At 37.9% G+C, this 22,629-nt stretch overlaps 1 protein-coding gene across 1 annotated transcript in view; it reads left to right on the top strand.

The window, feature by feature from the left end:
- Nucleotides 1–22,629, top strand: part of LOC137280914 (retinal guanylyl cyclase 2-like) — a 261,889-nt gene that overhangs the window by 215,601 nt on the left and 23,659 nt on the right. Inside the window, exons 14-15 of the mRNA XM_067812100.1 lie at nucleotides 11,790–11,964; nucleotides 12,709–12,807. Coding sequence (XP_067668201.1) covers nucleotides 11,790–11,964; nucleotides 12,709–12,807 — 274 coding nt within the window. The remainder of the gene's footprint in view (nucleotides 1–11,789; nucleotides 11,965–12,708; nucleotides 12,808–22,629) is intronic.

Raw genomic sequence — 22,629 nt, forward strand, 5'->3', positions numbered from 1 at the left:
TCAGTATTTGGTAAATATGTCTCCTGTAAACATAGAGTTGAAGGTTTAAAATCCTTAGTAATTGTAAATCATTAAAGGTCCTCTGCAATTCCACTGAATGATATGTGAGTCATTCATAGGGGCTTAATTTGAGATCGGGATTGAGGTCTGCTATCCTTCACAATGTGCAAGGGACTAATCTCCATGTCAAGGGGTTCAAATGAATTATGAACCTCAACAGTATTTGGAAGTGAAGAAGGTACCTCCAAGTGCTGGAGGGACCTGGCTTTTCTTCCCATTTGTTTCTTTTCTCTTCTGGATAACTGGGCTGCGCCCTGAACTGCCTTATTTGATGTATTGTCTGGCATAATATCAGTTTGAGATGCTGATGTTGAGGTTTTAGCCTCAAGCTGAGGATTTGGAGCTACTGTGTCTAGTGTAACTTGCTGTTCGACCCAGGAAAGTGTTGTTTGGCAAGCTACAGATACTGTCACCGGAGCTAGTCTAGATTGTTGAGTTGATACAACTGCTGAAAAAGATTTAGTTGACGAAGAAGATGCAGATGATTGTGACATCAATAACTTTTTAGCCTCATGATATGAAATGTTGTTTTTGCACTTAAGTTGAAGAATTTTTTATTCATGTTCGAAAACTGGACATGATTTGGAAGAGGCCAGATGTTTTCCGTTACAGTTTGCGCACTTTAAAGTTTCTGTAGCGCATGTGGAACTGTCATGAGTATCACTGCAGCGAGAGCACACCGTGTTGCGATTGCAGTTCTTTGCTCCGTGGCCAAATCTTTGACACCTTACGTAACATCTGAGAGGGTTTGGAACGTAAACCTCAACACCGATATTGAAATAACCCGCTTTAACACTTGTTGCCAATTTTGGAAGGGAAAACGTGAAGAGATAGGTGTTGGTCAGTATAACATTGTCATTTTGCTTTTTAGTGAAACGTTTCACATCAGTGACTCCTTGACTCTTCATTTCAGCAACAATATCTTTCTCACTCATGTCAGATAGACATCGAGCACGATCTCGTACAATTTATAGGATAGGAGAGAGATTGATAGGAGAGTTTCCAGACAGGATTCTGGTAAATGTGTCAGGAGTTGATAATGTATGTTATCAGCTCCAGTAGCAGTGTCATGAGCTTGATCAAGAGCAGTATGGAGTTCATGAACAGAAAACGTTTCATTATATTCCTCAACATTATCTGAGTTGAAATTAATAGTTTTCTTTTCTTGTTTTGATATTGCTGAAATTTAGGTACATAATTAGAAGACGAAGAATGTTTAGCGAGGGTTTCGCCCAGTATATTCGCAATATCTGATTTATCAGTAAGTAATTGATCTCCATGTTTAAGATGATGGACAGTAGATGTAGTACCTTTACCTTTACTTTTCTGGACCATGTTCCATACCTTGGACATGGGTGTCCGAGAATTTATTTTGGATACATAACTGGCGTTTGTTCTGTTTAAAAATACGCCGTGCTTTACCTTTTAAATTTTAAATTTATTTAAATTATGCACCATAGGATGGCGACGGAAATAATGTTCTGCCTTTTTCCTCGCCTTTCTAGCTTGTTGCACTCATCGTTGAACCATGGTTTTCTTATGTGTGGAAGTACAGAGGAATTTTGTATACAAACATCACACTGGAAGAAAAGTTCACCTTTACAAGTTTGTAAATCTCTTGTAAAGATGATGTTTACAAGACATTTACAAGCTTGGAAAGATGATGTTTACAAGACATTTACAAGCTTGGAAATATGATGTTTACAAGACATTTACAATTTGTAAAGATCCACAAGGGGAGATAACCGGTGAGTGATGGTAAAACGGTCCGCAAGGCCTCAAATTCACACCTAATAAATCCCAAAGGCTAATTACAGTTTGACCCCTGGACATAATTAAAGAGGTAATTGGGGTGTGAAATGAGAGTGGGACAGACCACTGTTCAGTGGAGAGTGGTCACTCTGTTACGGCTAGGATACTGATGCTCTTACCACAGTGTTCAGTGGAGTGAAGATGCATAACAATACCATAACCAATATCACCTTGTCACCTGTGATAATATGCTAAATGATAGAGATTGTGTTGTGATAACATAACACATGACAGTATATGTTGCTATGAATCATGTGGTCGATCCAACCTTTACCAATAGTACCAGTGATACAGATGGGATAGGTCACCTTTTGAAATACTTTACAATCATATTGAATTTCTGTTGTTTCTGTTGATTCTTCCTTTCTGTGGTCAGCCAAGCAACAATCCACCATAATCCCATAAAATCATTGAGGCATGAATTCCAATAAGCCGAGTGAACTGTACCTAACTGAATAATTTTAGGCTTCGTGGGACTACACCTGTTGTACACGGGCTAGTTGCAGTTAACACATACTGCTATTTTTAACATAACTAAACAACAACCTTCAGGAATGGAACTCCATGACAGAAATGTGCCCTGGACAAATAACAGGTAAGAGGTTGGCATGGGAGGTTAAAGTGACGTGTTCGAAAAACCCATCCCAACGTTTTTGATGAGATAAATTTCATGTTGGACTGGGGACGCAAATTAATAAACTGACCATGGTGCAGCATAGTGCTGGCCAGACACTGTGCCAAAGAAAAAGAAACATCAAGACCTCCAGAGAGAACTGCCCACCCTGGAACATAGGGCATTATTGATATGTTGTATTATTTTGACAGGTTATCTCATAGAACGAAACTTTCTAAAAAGTCACATAAAAAAGGAAAACACAACTTTGCAGATTCTGATACCTTTCGGTATGCAGTTACCGAAACAAATCATAGAAAATGCCAATTCGACCTATAAAGAAAAAAATCCGCGAATTCGGAGTTCAAGTGATTCACTAAATTTCACCCAGCGCTGGGGGAAGAATTTGTTTCAACAGTTGTGCTGCGCAGTGAATAGGTTTGCGCAGTGAATAGGTTTGCGGAGCTTGAAACAGTATGCATGCCCGGAGTATGAGGTCGTGAGCAGTAGTCTAATCTTGGTTGTGTACACAAACAAGTAAATAATCTACTCGTTACATAAAAAAAAACATGTTGATTGTAAGAAGCAGCCTCTATCACAGAGAAAGCTTAATGTCTGGTTTATTGACACCTATATGTATGGTTGCCTGTCTGCTAAAGACAATATGCAATACACAGCTTCAATCATTGACCACATGCCATTTAAACTTAACACCTATCAGGCTATACGCCATGAACAAAATAAATTGATTGATGACTCATGCACCCGAGTCCTGTCTCAGCCACATTATGCAATAAAGCAGGTGTGATACTTGTACATATTACATGTTTTTATGTCTCTGGGTTGCAAGCAAACTACATCCGTTTTTCATGGATGACTGGATCTCACGGAAACTGGTGCAAACGCTTGTCAGTTTCAAGTCCTGCTTTGTACTTGGACGAATTACAGTTTCCAGTAGTTCACCATCTCTACTGAGATGATTTTTGATTGGATCGAACGCAAATTCAGAGATTTACAAAACCCAACATCTCTACATACATTCTTTATGGATAACAACATAGTGTATATGATTTTGTTAGACAACGGTCTATCAATCCATACTGAAACGATGCATCATATACAATACAAAAAGTTGATATCCACAAAGAATCTTACTTTCTTGTGACTCGCCATACTTCTAAAATGCCCATAAAATACATCTTCTTTCTGAAAACACTGTGGGCCCCACCTTATGAGCCATCGGCGTATCAGCAAATGAAGCAGACAATCGGTTGCCATCGTTACACTTGAGTGCACATCCACTAGCTATGACTGGGTTTGGTCTCCCGCGGGCTTCCTTACGAGGGACGAAAGTCCAAGTACAACCAGGGATACTCTACAATACTCTATATAGGCTCCCTGGTACAACATATTGCACTTCTGAATCGCGATTGTACTCTTGTAATTTTATTTATTTTCTTACAAACAGCAGAACTGATATAATGGAATATATGTTGCTAGTACTTGTAGTGGTGGAATATTTGACATGTTGATATTTCATATGTTTTGGGGGTTTTTTTTATCTCGTGATCAATACTATTAAGTTCTTATCCACCTTGTGCCTGTAAAATACACAGAATGGCCTTCGTTCGGCTTTGTGCATTGTCATTTTATTCATATGGCATAGGAACCATATTTGAGGTGTGGCGAGTCACACTGCTTCCATTTCCCCGCGCAACTCTACTGCATCTTTCTTGGATAAAAAATTGGATAAAAAACATTTTGAAATTGTTTCTGCTGAGTTGTAGGCTGGTTTGACATCTTGCAGTGTCATCATCGCGATAATGCGCCGAGGAGTGGGTTGTTTAGGTGGTGAAAGTTGTAATGTGCTGAATTTGTTTCATGACGCGTGAACAGGGAATTTAGCATAATCATAACATTGAAATAAATTTGATGTTCGCTTGATAGTGCTCCGTGGTCAATACTGCAGTGTTGATGGAAATGTTATTCTATAATGCGGAATTTGTTTCACTTTTATAATACTCATGTCTTTCATGCGAATTAAATTACCCCAAAACAAATAGACAGTGTCAAGCTTACACTAGATGTTCATTTACAGATTACAACAAGAAAGAGGACGATTAAATTTCATACAAAAACATTCCATTTACAAATTTAGGGAAAATATGTTACACATTATTATCAAATATACAATAAAAAACAATGGGGTAGCATTGTAGTTGTGCACTCTTTAATACTGGTTCATATTTTGCTTTCTTATGGCTGGGGAGGTCTGCCTGTCGCACCCCTTTGACTCGATTTCTGAAGAAAACAGTCAATATGATTATACTTGCATTAAGTGAATGGTAAACCAATGTGAAAATAGAATCAATGGTTATTCTCATAATCTCATAGCAAGTATTATTGATACTTGTGTATTTAGTGCATTAGAACACAGGTGTTTTATGGTACAACCGTTTTTCTCCTTTGAAAGATCACACGGATTAATATAGACTAACAGCTAGTCTCTGAAATGAACATATTTTACTGAAAAAACGTTCATAGTGAAAAAAATAATGAAATGGAGCCCTGAGACTTTCTTCATTTTCTGAAGCTAAGGAAATCAAGACTTGCCACATTTTCTAGACTTGCGTGGGCTTTCTTGGATATATATACTTCAGGGTCTGTACGACAGACTAGGATTAATACTGTGGGGTGATTGTTACTGTATCTCCCAGCCTTGAACAAAGCCTCAACACATAACAAGGCCTAATCCCTTGTTCATTGATGAGCAAGTCATGCCAGTAAGGGTTCCTTAAACAAGGCCTAATGCCTTGATATCATCTCAGTTGAGATTCATCAATTAACATGCCTTCTTCCTTGTTAATTGATGGTAAGCTAAGTTACGTAGTGCATCCTCTTAAAACAGTTTCATCTAATTCTTGATTCCCGAAAGCTAGTTAAATTGGTTTTCATGTTTACTTACTGTAGTTTTTCTGGAACATTTTCTCATGACATCAATGTGTTTGTTTTGGTTGTTTTTCTTTCTTGAGACGGTTTCCTTTTTTGTCTGCAAACATCTTGTCATAGCCACTGCAACAAACAAGATACAATACCCTGACAGAAACTTTATGTTTCAATAAAACTGACGTATATTATAGAGTGATTACAGAATTATAACATGAAGTCGTCACCAAACACATGCAACCGATTCAAACGGTTGAACAAAATCGCCCATGAACATCACATTTTGTTGCATAATTTTATTGTGCAACAAAAGTCACGTTTGGAGCTCAAGAAATGAGCATTTTTATTTATATGACAGTAGGTTGTGCTCATTTTTTGTTGTGCACTGATGCATGTAGGCCAGAGCATTAAGCAGAACTGCAATACCTTGAAACTCAGCGTGCGGAGTAACAGGGAGAGCTGCCTTAGCGTCCTTATTCTGTCCTCTTTCCAACCTTATTGCCAGCACAATGAAGATAAATTCATGTCGAGGTTATTGTAGAAACACCAGAAGTTTCACTTGTTGAATGGTTTAATGCATTGAAACTCTTGCAGTTACTGTATTTAAATCATATCAAATTATATTCTTACATCTGTTCTGGATTTAGGGTCATTCCTCCTACAGACTCAGCATTCCGCAGAGCCTACCTCACAGTTGTCTGTGAAAGTAAATTCATGGGGAAAATGCAATTAGCCTTTTGAAAAACCTAATGAGAACAAAATGACTAGCAGGTATTACAACTAAAGTCTTAAATAAAGTCGAATTACTGCTAATATAACATCGCATAAGAATATCGTGTCTGAAAACGTTACAAACATTTATAAAGGAATAAACAATCAATTTAGTTTTTAAAATATATTTCTGTTAAATTTGATTTTGAAATGCCTGAGCGATTTTGAAATGGATATATCTATTAAAGTCACTATTCCATTAATATAATGACGTGTGATATGGGAACCCAAAATACGTAAATGCATGAATACTGGGATTAGTCTCTATTGCAGTTTACGTCTGTAAGAATATGTCCAAAATCAGTCTTATACTGATTATACATTATGATTGAAATTACATGCAACAGGTAATCCTTCAGCTCAACCACAAAAAACAGCTGGTGTTACCTGGGGAATATATTCCACCCCCATAGCCTGATTAAGTCCCAGGAAGGTTATTCATGACATGTAGTAAACCTTTGATCAGCCAATTAGTCGGGCTGTTGTTCTCACATCGTGATTCAATATACTAAACACTTACTGAATGGCAGGGATACTCTACGACTCTGTGTATTGAGCTCACTGCTAAATGATATGGTAGTCTTGAGTGTAAGATTTCTCAACAACCATGCTGCTGAAGGAACACATGGAGTCATCAGGATTGCCTTACTGATTTTACAAATAATATACTTGCGTCATCTGCAATATACTCACCTGAGCTGAATGTGCCCTGTGAAGAAATATCGCTGACAGACATTCTGAACGGCTTTGTAGATGTAAAGTCTCAAATTCACGACAGCAAAAATGTCCGTATGTTGATGTGCAATGATCAACTGCATTTTCCAAACGGGTGTTCATATATGTATTTAGATTTCAAAAGGTCATCAAATTACTCTTCCTCTCTTTAAGTTCTCCAACCAAGAAATACCATGGACAGTGTACACAACGGTTTGTGAAACATGTAAATAAAGGTATGTCACTTTAATATGAATTTTATGACCATGTTGTTGAAATAGACTATTGTTCATCAAGACTAAGCGTTATCAAAACACTAACTCAAATCATCCAAATAATCCCACTAGTGGTATCCTCTTTGGACTGAAGTTGTTTATTTTAAGAGTAAGAGGATTATAAGGCATGCTCAACTGGATTTGGTCGTTTAACTAATCCCACACAGCCATCACCAACAGAGGGAATGATTTACACATCTCGTTTTTTGTGCTTAGTTATTGTGTTTGTTTTTTATTGAAAAAAACTTAAATGGGATTGTGAACAGCTTTACAGTTTATATCGACACCGGGACCATACAACATACAATACAAAATTTAAATGCAGCATGTGTTGTCACATATGTATATAAATTTGAATTACAAACATGGGTAAAGCTTGAAGACAATCTTATATGGAAATAGTGAATTATCTGATCTTAATAATCTGTCCATCTTAAGATCTGCCTACCTCTTTGTCACTTCTTCTTTTAGATTTGATACTAAATATGATTGAAGAATTAACCTCGTGGTTTGTCATATGATAATCTTGTATTAGAACTTTGGTTTATTTACCTTTGTAAAGTGCATTCCACACATACAAACTAATCGTATTAATATAGAGCATTTATGAGAATGTTATTGGTAAGATAATTATATTTGGTGTCTTGATAGTAAAATTATGGATGCTCACCGAAGTAACCATAGACTAAAGACAAAAAACATCTTCATGCAGAAAGGAAGACCATGACAGAGTATGGAAATTTTTTTTCCCATCTTGTTGAGTCAGTTGTGTATAAAGTGAACTATCACTGTTGACACTGATGATGTATGATTGTGTAGCACTTTAAGAATTTCTTATATTTGAGAAAGTTAACAAATGCAAAACAGAGTGTACAGTTATGTAAGTTATGTTTTATGTAAGAATGATAAATTAAAAAATTATGTACGCCGAACATAAACAAACAAATGATAGACCGGCACGCACCATTTAAATATTCTGTAACGTACTTCTTGTAAATGATTATATAAATCTTGTTACACAATGATTTGTATTAATTCATTTGAGTATTTGCTCCAATCCACACGTACTGACATCACAACCAATTATCTATTGACATGTTTATGAGATTTCTTGAATACGCCAATTGCATAACACCGTTAATGAGCACCAACATAAAAGGTCTAGTGACAGGTGTTATTTAGAGAATGCATATAGTTCCCACGGAGTAGAGTGGTAAAATCATCAGAATGAGCTTGGGATGATGATCTCGAACAAAGGCAAGACATCTGTTTTAACAGTCACAAGTACTTGGTATATAGATCAATGCTGGCTGTACACATCAACTTTCATGTTTTCATGCACCAGACGCAGTTGCATCGATATAAAGCACAAATGGACAATACAAATTATGGCTTATTCCTTTCCATTATTCCATTCAGTTTTCGTGAATAAATATGTCACGTACAAGATCTATTATGCATATCAACAGTAAGAACTCTAACAGAACAAAAAAATAATAAATTAATAAGTATACAGAGTCATGGGAATTCTTGAGAAATGGCAAAATTGAAAGAAGTAGTGGGAAAATCTTTCCTAAATTTACAAACATTTACAAGCCTTGTAAACATCACCTTTACAATCGTTGTAAATGTTTGTAAATATGACATTTAAATTTTGTAAATTTTTGTAAATCACCATTTTTTTTCTTGTGTCAGCTATGGTGTTCAGTTCATCAGAAAAGCATTTAATAGCATCAGGAACGTCAATAAAACGTTCAGGTTTAAGTTTTTTAGCACACAGTGTTTCACATAAAGCCCAGTTAGCCTTTTTAAAATTTCGTCTTGATGATGGAGGAACATCAGATGGAGTTACAGCTTTTAATATAGTAGGAAAATGGTCACTTCCACAGAGGTCATCGTGGACTGACCATTCAAATTCATTTAGTAGTTCTGAATTTGTCAATGACAAGTCGAGAGCAGAATAGGTCCCTGTACCAGGGTGTAAATATGTGTTGGAACCATCATTATAAATACATAAATCATTGTCAGAACAAAAGTCCTCCAACAATTTACCTTTAGTGTTTGTAGTTACACTACCCCAGAGTGGGCTGTGCCCATTTCAATCTCCCATTATAATACAGGGCTTCGGGAGTTGGGAAGCTATAGAGCTTGAGGATCAGTTTTGGCAAACGTCGAAGATGGCGAAATATAACGAGAGCATAGCGTAAACGCTACATGTAAAGTAAATCTCACTGCCACAGCCTGCATATTAGTATTAAGTGAAACAGTGCTTTGAATAACGTTTTGTCTGACTAGAACGGATGACCCGCCAGTGGCTCTATCACCCAGAGATGAAAAACAATGATATGCATTGAAATGACGAAGGTCAAATGTATCTGTTTGTTTTAAATATGTCTCCCGGAGACAAATCGCTGAAGGTGTAAAATCTTGGACTAATAGCTGTAATTCATGTAAATTAGTCCTCAGTCCTCTGCAGTTCCACTGTACAATATTATTGGAATAAACTATCTTTTGGGGGGATTTATTGGGGATCTACCCCGCAGTCTTTTGGAGGGCGACAAGCTATGTGCCCTAGAATGGACGTTTTCAGAAACGTCCATGTCTTCAAGAGACCCGTATTTATTAAACAATTGAATTTTATTTTGTGACCCCTTAGGAGCTCTGCCACTTTATTTTTTGACGCATCAGACTTAGGTTTGGGTTTAGTTTTAACAATTTGTTGTCTATCAGCTGTTGAATGAGACTCTGAGCGTGACTCTGAAGATGACTTATGATCAGAGGACTTTGAGGTAGTAGGAAGTGATTCCTCAGTCTGGGATGATATAGCAGGGTATAAAACCTGTGGGGAGTCGGAACTGACCCAAGTCAAGGTAGTCTGGCAGCCTGTGGATGATTTCGTTATTTTAGAGCCGGATTCAGATGATGATTTGGGTACTGTAGCATAACTATCTGGAAGGTCAGATCTCTTCACCAGTTTCTTGGATTCAGAAAAAGAGATATTTTGGGTGAACTTTATTTGGTTAATCGCCATTTGCTCTTTCCACATTGGACACTGTTTTGACGAAGATGAATTGTCGCCTGAGCAGTTGGTGCATTTTGTTTTAAATCACTGTCACAATCTTCTATTGTGTGTGTTTTCTCACCACAGTGAGCACATACAACAGACAATGTGCAAGTACTTACACCGTGTCCATATTTCAGACATTTAAGACACCTGAGCGGGTTGGGGATGTGAGTATCAACACTGATATTACAATATCCCGCTCTTACTGATTTTGGAATACTTGGAGAAGAGAAGTGGAAGAGATATGTGTTAGTAGGTTTGTTTCTGAGTTTATCCGAGTTGTAAATCTTTTAACAAAAGTCACCCCTTGATCTTTCATCTCTGATACGATGTCAAACTCAGTCATATCTGCAAACAATTGATCTCGGTCTCTAACAATCCCTTTGCTCGTGTTCAGAGTCTTGAGAGGAGTAACTGAAACCTGGACACCAATAAACAGCTCAGTTGACAACAGGTTGGTTGATTGCTGTTTCCTGCTACATTCTACAAGTAGGGAACCTGAACGCAGTCGTCTGATATTTCGTACCTCACCTGCGATGCCATGTATACCTTAAGATACCGCAAATGGGTTTAATTTGAAAGGTGATTTGTCAAGAGTCTCGATCACTAGAAATCGTGGCCAGTATTCAACGGTCGGAATAGAAGGTCGTACTTCATCATCATCATTGTCAAGTTGACGCTTGTTTCTTTTAATGGGGGTTTTGTAAGCCATAGTTACTTTAATATGGTTCATCATCTGAGCTCCCCACCCACCACGGAGTATCACAAGGACAATGCTAAAAACAAGTGGGCCTCCGACTTGCAGCACCAAGGATACTCAGATGATATACTCCAGCAGAAGAATTATAAATAATTGATCCACCGGATTGGCCCATGAGCCACCGCCTTCGGGCATAAGACTCTAGGCAAAGTTCATATTATCATATTTCACAATCCAGAAAGTTAGAGATCAATAGTAGTACCAAGAAAATTCAAACAATTCCAAATAATATTTGTGCAATGACACATACACAGTCCATGCACAGGGCGTGGCGTGACCAGCCGATTGGTCGAACCGGGCCCATTCGACCACCCGTCTAGGCGAAATCAGGGCCAAAGTGGTGTATTGAGCAACAGGAAGACGGTTACAGGTCCCTATTGCCCTCAACCACCAGGAGCCCTTCCTCCGCAGTGCATGACAAGTTTTCGATTGAGACAATCAGGCGGAGCAGGTAATCTGGACGAATAAAACTTCGTGTATACACGTAGATACAGGTAGATTGGCAGTTAAGCACGTGCAATACGTGGCGTGAAATTAATACCGCTACTGTTTAGCACGTGTCTCGTAGAGCGATTTAGATCAGCAAAACGCTATCACGACACGATTCGTGCGAATTCAATATTTAGACGACAACCTGTTTCCCTCTTGTTTCAGATGGAATGTCCTGGGGGGGGGGGGGGGGGGGGGGCGTTCCCATATATGCAAATTAGGGTCATTTGTCAGGTGGTGGCTCATCTAAGACTTGTCAAGCAGTAAATTGTTTGTGGGTTTCAGGTGGAAACAATAGGAGATGCTTACATGGTGTCAAGTGGATTGCCAGTGAGGAATGGCAACAGGCATGCTGGAGAGATCAGTACTATGGCGCTTGACCTCTTAAGTCAGTGCGGAAAGTTTACCATACGTCATATGCCTGATGTTCCGATGAGATTAAGAATTGGGTTACACTCAGGTGAGCAATTATTTATAAAAACGGAGGAAAAGCGTCTTTTCTTCCGCCTTATTCTTGGCATATAAAACAGATACATCGCAATATGTATTGTTATCAATGGTAAGGGTGGATCCAGAATGGTTCAATGACAAGAACCTTTATTTGAAAATTGTTGTATGTGCGAATCAGTTTGGTGGCTTAGTCAGAGAGAGAATACGGTTTTGTTTATTCCTGTCAGTGTATTGCTCAGGGGAAAATATTTTTACAGGTGCCACGCCATTGTAGTTCACAGAATTTGGTTTTCAAAGCATACTCATCAACAAGTCTTATTTCCGTTCTTATCACATCAAAGTGGGTCATGCTTGATGCATGGTTGTAACCATTCCGAATGTTTGAACCCTGCCTGTCTATCAGGCAGGGCTGCAAATTAAAACGACCAAGTGTAAATTTAATACGCTACGTTGTACCGTACACCCCCGTGTGACCCTTAAACCGTTTAAGATCTGATCCTTGGCAAATCGTGCTTGCTGTAAGGGGTGGTCGGACTGTAAGGGTCGTCATCGACGCATGTCATTCTGTAGCGCCAATCGATGTTCATGATGTTAATCACTGAATTGTCTCGATTGCTTACGGACCATTGACACGCAGGTAGAATATTGCTGAACGCGATGATGAAGCACCAAATTGAGCCCAAACTTAGGATTGATGAAATGAACAGAGGTCACAAACATTATCAGAATACTTCCTCTCCCATATCATCAACAGGTACCTGCGTTGCTGGGGTTGTCGGATTGACAATGCCGAGGTACTGCTTGTTCGGCGATACAGTTAACACTGCTTCCAGGATGGAATCCACCGGTTCAGGTAATACATTGACGAAATTTCGTTATGATATATCATGTCATATCATATCATAATATTTGAATCTCTTTTCGTTGCATACGTACAGAAATCCATAAAATGAACACACAACGCGAATTTAGCTGCTACGCATTCCAGCAAAAAACACTTGAAACTTGCCTAAAGACACGGACAATAGTGTGTATATTTAATTGTATATGAATAATTGAGCATATTCATTCAATTTGACTTCGTATTGATCCATTGAAAGACTTGACATATAAATATACAAAATGTGAACTGTAAACAGTTTGCTCTTTACATCAAAAACTGTCACAACTTGTTTCAATCAAAAGTTGCGCGTGTTTTCTGCGCCAGACATTAGCGTCATTTTCAGTATGTCTGAGTTCTGTCTCCAAAGCAGTGATAGGACGCTGGTAAAGAACACTCCAAGAGACATAACTCTATGGGTTCGCATGAAATAATGTCCGTCCGTTAGAGGACGCGAGAGTCGATTTAATGCAGCAATGCATTGATTCATTCGAACAGTTTAATGTTCCTGCACCATCCCATCAAGCGTTGGCGATCGTACTCAAATTTCCCGAAACATTAAAAGAACATGTATTCTGCGATGAAATACACATAGTATGAAAAGAGAAATGGAATGAAATGGGAATCTTTAGTCTCTCTTTGGACAACGTCGTTACTTTAAACCCCTTTGAGTACATTGCAACAAACAGTTCTTTATCCAATCGAACAAATTAACAACCATTTTCTAGTACTAGTCACAGTACAAAATCAAATTTATCAAATTAACAATTTCCCCTATTTCTTCTCCAGACTTGGCACATAGATTGGTCTAGTGATGTAATGGTGCCTTTTGATAGTTTTGGAATTCTGAATAAAATATCTTTTGCGTTTTCATGGCAACAATCTGACTTCCACTGAAATTGATGGTAGTTGTCTTTTCTGGAGCAGAACTCTAAAACTGTTCCCTATTTCTTCACCAGACAGAGCTTGGTCTGTTGACATATTTATATTGTTTGCCGTTACGTGGGACACTGATGACTTTGTCGTCTCGTTTTCGTGGGTATCCCTTACATGACCAATGCGACAACGTCGCAGAACAACGTGTTAAAATCTGGATAACAGCTCAAAACGGTTTAACCGATGTTATTGTTATTTGGTGTATATTTCAACCTTTTTGAGTGTACAATTTCAGAAAGCGGATATATGATCTCAGAGTATGGTATAAGTGAGACATCGAGATATGACGTGTGTGTGTGTGCGCGCGCGCGTGTGTGTGTATGCCTGTGTGTGTATGTCTCTGTGTGTGTATGTATGTAGTGAATGAGTTTAGTTTTACACCGCACTCAGCAATATTCCAGCTGTATTGCTTGGGTTATTTGTTTTGTTTTTTATTTGATGCTGTTCATGCTATGACATTTTTTGTTTTTAAAAGTTTTTATTTTTATCTCCATTTTAATCACCACTCTACAGCAAATACAGTACAATAATATGCATACATTCTCTCTCTCTCTCTCTCTCTCTCACACACACACACACACTGATTATATATATATGTGTGTGTGTGTGTGTGTATGTGTGTGTGTGTGCTCGCGCACGCACATACGTACTGTGATAGATACACTTCTCATCAAACTGAAGTGGATTTACATAAAGTAAGTCTGGTTCTGGCACTCTGCATATGACTAATGCTATCGCACACACACACACACACACACACACACACACACACACACACGGTTTATGGTTTTGGTCTATTGAAACATAGGTTACAGGTAGGAGTTGTAATTCATTCGTTAGATGCACATACTTAGCTTTCCATTGGAGAGAAGAGTATTGTTTTAACATTTCCATTTCTATTTCCACTCTACCACACACATTGTACAATGGTATGCATATCCCCACCCGCACACACATATACATACATATACATATGCACATACATATCTAGATAGATACTTAGTTTTTCCCCCATCAACTGTGAAAGGCTGGGTGGGTTTACAGACAGAAATTCTTATATTCCGGCACTCTACACATGACTAGTAAAATCGTATACAAAGAAGTATATATAATTTTGGTCTTGCCTGTGAAGATGGTTACAAATATATATTGTAATTCAGTTTATTCCATTACAAAGGCAGAAACTTTATATTAAGGAAATGTACATGTGTTTCGGTTACAATAGGCATTTCAATTTCACCAGCTCATAAAATATAGTATCATTTTCAACAAAGCGGTTGGACGTCCCCAAAGATCTCTTACATGACTACACTCGTAAAAGTGAGTGAGTGAGTTAATATTTAACGTCACATCTTCAATATTGCAGCCATATCGTGACGAGAACATACATGACAAAAAAAGAATATATATGGATATTATAAAGACCCTGTCTACGAAGGACAGAAAAACCACTAGATTATCACAGTTAGTATTAAAACTAGCGTGGAAACTTAAAAAATAATAGTATCACTATTTGGACAGTACAATATAAAAGGAGGCCATAGATCGCCAACAACAGAGGGTAGATCACCATACCAGGGACAATGGGGACTTACAGTACCTCTGCTACCTGCATGGTCCCTAGCTGGATTTACACCATCCCCTCAGCTTTTGGCAACTGTATGCAAGATTAGCCACAAATTAAAATGACACATATTTTACGATTAAAAAAGTGGAAGATTAAGTCTGACTTAAACCGTTTTTGGACTTACGTACCCTCTCAGGAGGACAATAATTTTACGGTACTTCAAACCCCTTCGAGGATACAGCCACTAACAATCTTAGCTGCTAATTCAACTTCCAATCATAAAATACTTATTTATTTTCATGTCAGTCAATAAATTCAATTCTTTTAAAAATGCAATAATTAAATGACAACGTACGTTACTAAAAAGGTCCTTCATAGTTCTTGATTTAAAATAATTGTCCCTTGTGATGGAATATTCAACACAGTCAAGCAAGATATGCTTGACCGTGATGGTTTCATCACAAGGGATGCAGAACGGAGTATCCTCACCCTTCAAAAGATATTCATGCGTATACCTAGTGTGGCCAATACGACATCGTCGTAGTATGACCTCTTCAAATCTGGACCGACAATCCAAGTAGGTGTAACCAACATATGGTTTTATTGCATGTAATCTATTGATACCTACTTGGGTGTCCCAATGCTTCTGCATCAGATCACGGATGTAAGATCTAATTGTAGCTTTATAATCAGTATGGGGAATATGAAGTGGTGTCACAGATTTGTTGAGTGCTGCCTTAGCAGCAAGGTCAGCCAAAGTGTTACCAGAGATTCCAACATGGCTGGGTAACCAACAAAGGACGATGTCGTATTGGCCAGTCGCAAGATAGTTATAGAGTTCAATAATTTCTATTAAAAGAGGATGTTTACATGCTAGGTTCTTAATAGCCTGAAGGCACGAAAGAGAGTCTGAATAGATTATGTACTTTTTATGTTTAGGATGTATTTGAATATATTTAAGAGCTGTCAATATGGCGTTAGCTTCTGCTGTAAAAATAGAACTATTATCTGGTAATCTAGACGATATTGTTCTGGATCCAGTGACAGTGGCAGAAGCCACTGCGCCACCGTCCTTGGACACATCTGTAAAGAAGGATTTATAATTGCTATATTTATGTTTCAATTGATGATATTCTTGTTTGTATTGTAATTCATTAGTTTCTAAATTTTTAAATGTAGTTAATGTTAGGTCGACTTGTGGCCTAACCAACTGCCAAGGAGGAGAAGAAAGAAGACGGGAGGGAGCTATATTTTCCAGCTCAGTGCCAGCCGAAGAAAGAAAGGGTTTAATTCTGTGCCCTAGAGGTGGACTTTTTGTTGTACAAGTCCTCATAGAGAGGATTGAAAACACAGTTATATGCAGGGTTAGATTCGTTAGAGTATAGCTTTGTTATATATTGTAAAGATAATTTTATACGGCGTTGTGTAAGAGATGGCTCATCGGCTTCAAGATATAGACTGTCAACAGGAGAGGTTGTAAAGGACCCAAGACAAAATCTTAGACCTAGATCATGAACAGAATCTATTAATTTTAAGTTGCTTTTGCAGGCTCCACCATATACGATGGAGCCATAATCGAGTTTAGAACGGACAAGTGATCGATATAGATGGAGGAGGGTAGCTTGATCACCTCCTCATTTAGAATTTGATACCACTTTCAACAAATTAAGTGCTTTCAGGCATTTAGTTTTCAGAGATTTAATATGAGGCAGAAACGTTAGGTGTGAGTCAAAAATTAATCCCAAGAGCTTGGCCTCCTTGACAACTTTAATGGGAGTGCCATCTAGAGACAGTTCAGGTCTTTATGTGGTTTATATTTACGACAAAAATGTATGCAATTAGTTTTGGATTTAGAAAATTTAAAGCCGTTTTCAAGAGACCATTTATTTATTTTGTTTAAACACAACTGCAACTGCCGCCCTATGGTATTCATATTTTTCCCACGACAAGAAATATCAAAATCATCCACAAATAACGATCCATCAACTGAATCATTTAAAACTTTCGATAAACTATTTATCTCTATACTAAAGAGTGTGACAGACAAAATACTGCCTTGTGGAACACCCTCTTCCTGATTGTAATGATCAGACAGCGTAGAACCCACGCTGACCTGAAATTGTCTATGATTTAAAAAGTTGGCTATGAATTGCGGCAAACGACCTCGCAATCCGAAGTCATGTAAGTCTCTTAAAATACCATATTTCCAGGTGTCATATGCTTTTTCTAAATCAAAAAAGATAGACACAGCGAGTTGTTTCTAACACGTCACAATTTAATTCTGGACTCACAAAAGTCCAGAAACTCTCAGCACTGTGGCCACTCTTTCACAAGGGATTTCGCAAAATTAAACAGGCAGCTGTTATGTATATGTGCTAAGGATGAAAAACTGAACACTTTTTTTGTCGAAAACTCAAAATTTAAACTCGCTCGCCCATGGGCGAACAGTGGCCAATGGGTAGGCCCATGGGCAGGCCCATGGGCGAAAGTGTTTAATTTTATCCAGAATAAATGTTTTGGAGGTTGTAAATGAATGAAAAAGTGTTAATAAGTATCATGACCTAAATTTCAGCTTGTTGTGACTTGACTCTGCTAACTGACAGCGATTTTTAAAAATCTCGCCCATGGGTGAAAAACATATTGGCCCATGGACGAGAATAATTAATTTCATTGAAACTACATGTTTTTTTTCCAGGCTTTGCAGTTTTTCAATAAATGAACTTGTATTTATTAGTGTCTTGACACGAAATTAAGCTTAGTTTGACTTAATTCGGCTAATTAAGAGTGATTTTTCAAAACACCTCGCCCATGGGCGAAAACCATTTGGCCCAAGGCTGAGAATATTTACTTTTACTCAAAATACACCTTTTCCCATGTTTTGGAGGTTGTGAATGGATGAAAGTATGTTCATAAGTATCATGTCACAAAATTCAACTCATTTTGAATTAATTCCGTTAATTTAGAGCTATTTAACAAAATCTCACCCATGGGCGAAAAACATTTTGGCCCATGGGCGAGAATATTTCCTTTTACCCCAAACACATCTTTTCCAATATTTGGAGGATGTAAATGAATGAAAGTACATTTATGAGTATCAGGACAGAAATTTCAACTCATTTTGACTTAATTCCTCTAAATGAAAGCAATTTTGAAAACTGTCTTTCTCCCATGGGCGAGAATATTTGCCTTCACTCAAAATACATCTTTTCCTGTGGTTTGGAGGTTGTAAATGAATGAGGATATATTTGTAAGTATCATGGCACAAAATCCAACTCATTATGACTTAATTCTGCTAATTGAGACCGATTTTCATGGGCGAAAAACATTGGGCCCATGGGTGAAAATATCTCCTTTTCACTCCAATTACATCTTTTCTAATGTTTTGGAGGATGTAAATGAATGAAAGTGCCATTGTGAGTATCATGACACAAAATTCAACTGATTTTGACTTAATTTTGCGAGTTAAGGAAGATTTTTTAAAATATGCCAGAATAATCACTTTTACTCAAAATACATCTTTTCCTGTGTTTTTGAGGTTTTAAATGAATGAGGATATATTTGTAAGTATCATGGCACAAAATCCAACTCATTTTGACTTAATTCGGCTAATTTGTAACAAGTACAAGAATCTGGACTTCCACTTAAATTTTCATAGTTTTTTTTTATTGTCTTGGAGGTTGTAAATTTATAAATGAAAGTGTGTTTATAAGTATCATGACCAAAAAATGAAACCATTCCGGTCTTAATTCGACTTATCTCGCTCGTGGACGAAAATATTTTCGTTTGCTTGTTTTCTTTATTTTGCAAACATGTGGTTTAAAAATAGATGAAATTCTAATGACAATTCAGTTTAATTTCGTGAGTTTAGTTTTATGTCGCACTCAGCAATATCCCAGCAATATGGCGGCGGTTTCTAGATAATCGAGTTTGGATCAGACAATCCAGTGATCAACAGCATGAGCATCGACCTGCACAATTGGGAACTGATGACATGTGTCAACCAAGTCAGCGAGCCTGACCACCCGATCCCGTTAGTTGCCTCTTACGACACGCATAGTCGCCTTTTATGGCAAGCATGGGTTGTTGAAGCTCTTTACTTCCAGCAACATATACAGTACACTTAGAATACTAAGCCTTGAGATTCTTTTGAATTTAGGTATTCAACCTACATCTATGAAGTTGAAGTTATTTGTGAAAGCCCTAATCAAGAGTGACCAAACTCCAGTGACTGGGACACATTAATAAACGGTGTTGTGAGATCTTTAAACTGTATTGAAATATGTCTTGTCAATTCCACTGACATTCGCCAAATGTACCTACCTAGCAGTTTTAAGTGTACCTACCCAGTTTAGCATGTTTCGTTTTAATAGTGTGGTCTCCATTTTAGTAATTCCCGTTTACCCGTCCCGGCTTTTCTTCGTCCGAGGTTTTATGGGGTATTCTCCTATTTGGCAGACCAGAAATTATCTACAACAGGGGTAGGTCACTCGCTTGTTTTCTTTACCATTTGTACTAATTAGTATGCGCCTCATACTCCAATGCACACAGTGACCTGATTCGTCTCCATCGCAACTTCAGCCAGTTTACTGTATCAGTCGAAATCTTACAATGAATGAATGAATGAATGAATGAATGAAGAGCAAGAAGTATATGTGAATGAATGAAAGAAATGATAAAAGAAAGAAGTACATATGTGAATGAATGAAAGAATAAATGATACACCACGGCCATCCCTTCCAAAAGAACGCAAAACTGTCGTTAGATCACATGTGTTAACATCAGCTTGTTATTGTCTCCCTGGTCAGACGTAACAATTGTCAGACAGGTTAAAACAACAAACTATCTGGTTGACTGCACAGCTGCCTGTTGACGTAGTATACCCACATCACCTACTTTTCCTGCGTAACCTTCATCTACATCACCACCCTTAATATATTGAGCAGAGAGCACAGAAGGCCCTATAGCTGTAACCACTGAACCGTGGCGTCTCTCTGCTCCCAAGTTCCCAAGTGGGGGTGTCCTTCTCTGCCTCTTCCATTAATCTTAAAACATCTTACAAGCTCAACGCATGCATCTTTTTTATAAAAATGTGATGTTATACATAATCATAAGAGTACTTTTATGTATTATTCAGTTGATAAATTATATATGACACGCTGGACAGGTTTAGGGCATTTTGTGTTAATTTACCATTATCATTTTCATAATGCTTAAAAAAGACACTCATTAATCTATCACAGAGTTTTGTCATTCCTTCACTCCAACATGGTTGCTAAATCCCCTATGATCATAGTATATCGACTCTACCATACCCAATTCACCTAATCCTGAGAAATCAACCAGTCATGACATACCCACATCGCCTAATTAATTTTCCGTACCTATCGAGTTAAAAATACATAAAATGGGAGGACGCCTTGTTAACTAATGGGAGTGAGCCTTGTAGGGAGTACCCTCACTCTCACAAACCCACATATTGCGGAGAAGCGGCCGTGTTTGTCGGGGATTTTTCTGGCTTTGCTAAATAAATCGTACATAAACATGTAAAATATTTTGCTTTGATTCTGTAACTACCCACATTATGACATTGAGACCATTTTGGTTTATCGAGTAAAATACGATTGAATAGTTTTGAGTTTGAATCTTGCCAGTTTAGCCCTCTATCTTTTTAAATGATGCGTGCATGCTAATATTTAGGTGGTTTTTAGTATTCCATCTATTTGTTTAAATTAATTGATTTATCTGTTTTTGCTTTGTTTGGGTTTTTTTATTGCTAGTGGCCCGGCGAGTGAGTCTGCTTTGGTACCTGTAAATTTATTCTGACGTTTGACGAGCTGGACGTAAACAAGAACATATAATGAGCCCCTGCATCAATACGTGTTAAAGTGTTTGAAACATTATTCTAGACCAGTATTTGTACACAACTGATGAAATGTACCTGAAAGATCAAGGTTCATAAGAACGTACAGGGCACATTTCTCCTACCCCATTTAAGACTGTCCATTTCTGATTGGTTCACGTGACCTTGCGAGATAGAATAGATCATTATGTTTTACCCCGCCACGTGGGAAAAGCCTGCATCCACGGCAGTCAGTGAACTGTAAAGCAGCGATTCGAATCGACTATAGTTAGTACCATGTTAATATACATGGTTTCAGCTTGTTTTGATGCTCTATTTACATAAAGTGATATTTAAACATTCGTTATGGTAAATACGGTGTAGCTATGTGATGAAGAGTATGCGGGTTTTCTTCATCCCATTTCATCCACCGATGAGAATGGTGGCATCCTCTTTTGGTTTACACCCGGATTGTCGATTGTTTTATCAAATACACAACAGGACTGTCGAAAAGCAGTGGAGTGTGACAGTGCTCAACACTGTTCTAATGACACCCGGTGCGTCGACTGCCTTGGAGAACATGTGCCCGAGAATAGCAGAAGACTCGTCTCTACGCTAATTAACGAGCTAAAACACATACACAAAGATATCGGTGAAAGAATGAGCTGTGGAACCAATTCCTGAATGGTAGTCGTTGAACGAACAGTAGTCGAGAAAGTTGGCGTCATCGTGAATCGAGGGTCTGTGAGCATTGTAAACAGCATATTATGACACAGTGGCCACAATCAAGAATACAGAAGAACTTGACAGAAGGCTTCAGCGTCTCAACGAGCAGCTCCAAAGACAAGAGATTTCCGTAATGAGCTGTGCTCATCAGACTGTCTGCCTCGCTCATAGTGACCACATTACTGTACTTTATAACGTATTTGGTTTTCCTTCATGTCCGGAACGTCGAACGCCATAGTGTTGATACCTGATTACCTCCTTACGTAATACCAGAAACATCGAATTTACAAAAATTTCAATTCAATTTTAGACAGCCCAGGCAAGTCGTTTGTTTAAGGAGTAAGAGGATTAGGAGACATGGTCGACTAGATTTCTTTGTTTAACTAATCCCACACGGCCTTCACCAATAGAGGGAATGATTTCTGTTCAGTTATGACATTGCTGTTCTCCATATGTCTCTATTTTCTCCACACATCTCCATGTTGTTGTATATTTGTGTGTTTTGGAACTGTGATTGGGACTGGTGAACAAGCTTTACAGTACCTCACCCATATAGCATATAATACAAAATATAAATGAAGCATGTGTCGTCATCCATATGAACTATCATATAATAACATATGCATACATATCATTACATCAAATACAACTATCATATAAGTAAACATGAAAAATAGAGTTATGGTTTGCTGTGTCTGACTAGCTCTTTGTAGAAATATTGAACATT

The sequence above is a fragment of the Haliotis asinina genome, chromosome 4, assembly GCF_037392515.1.
Source record: "Haliotis asinina isolate JCU_RB_2024 chromosome 4, JCU_Hal_asi_v2, whole genome shotgun sequence".
NCBI lineage: Eukaryota > Metazoa > Mollusca > Gastropoda > Lepetellida > Haliotidae > Haliotis > Haliotis asinina.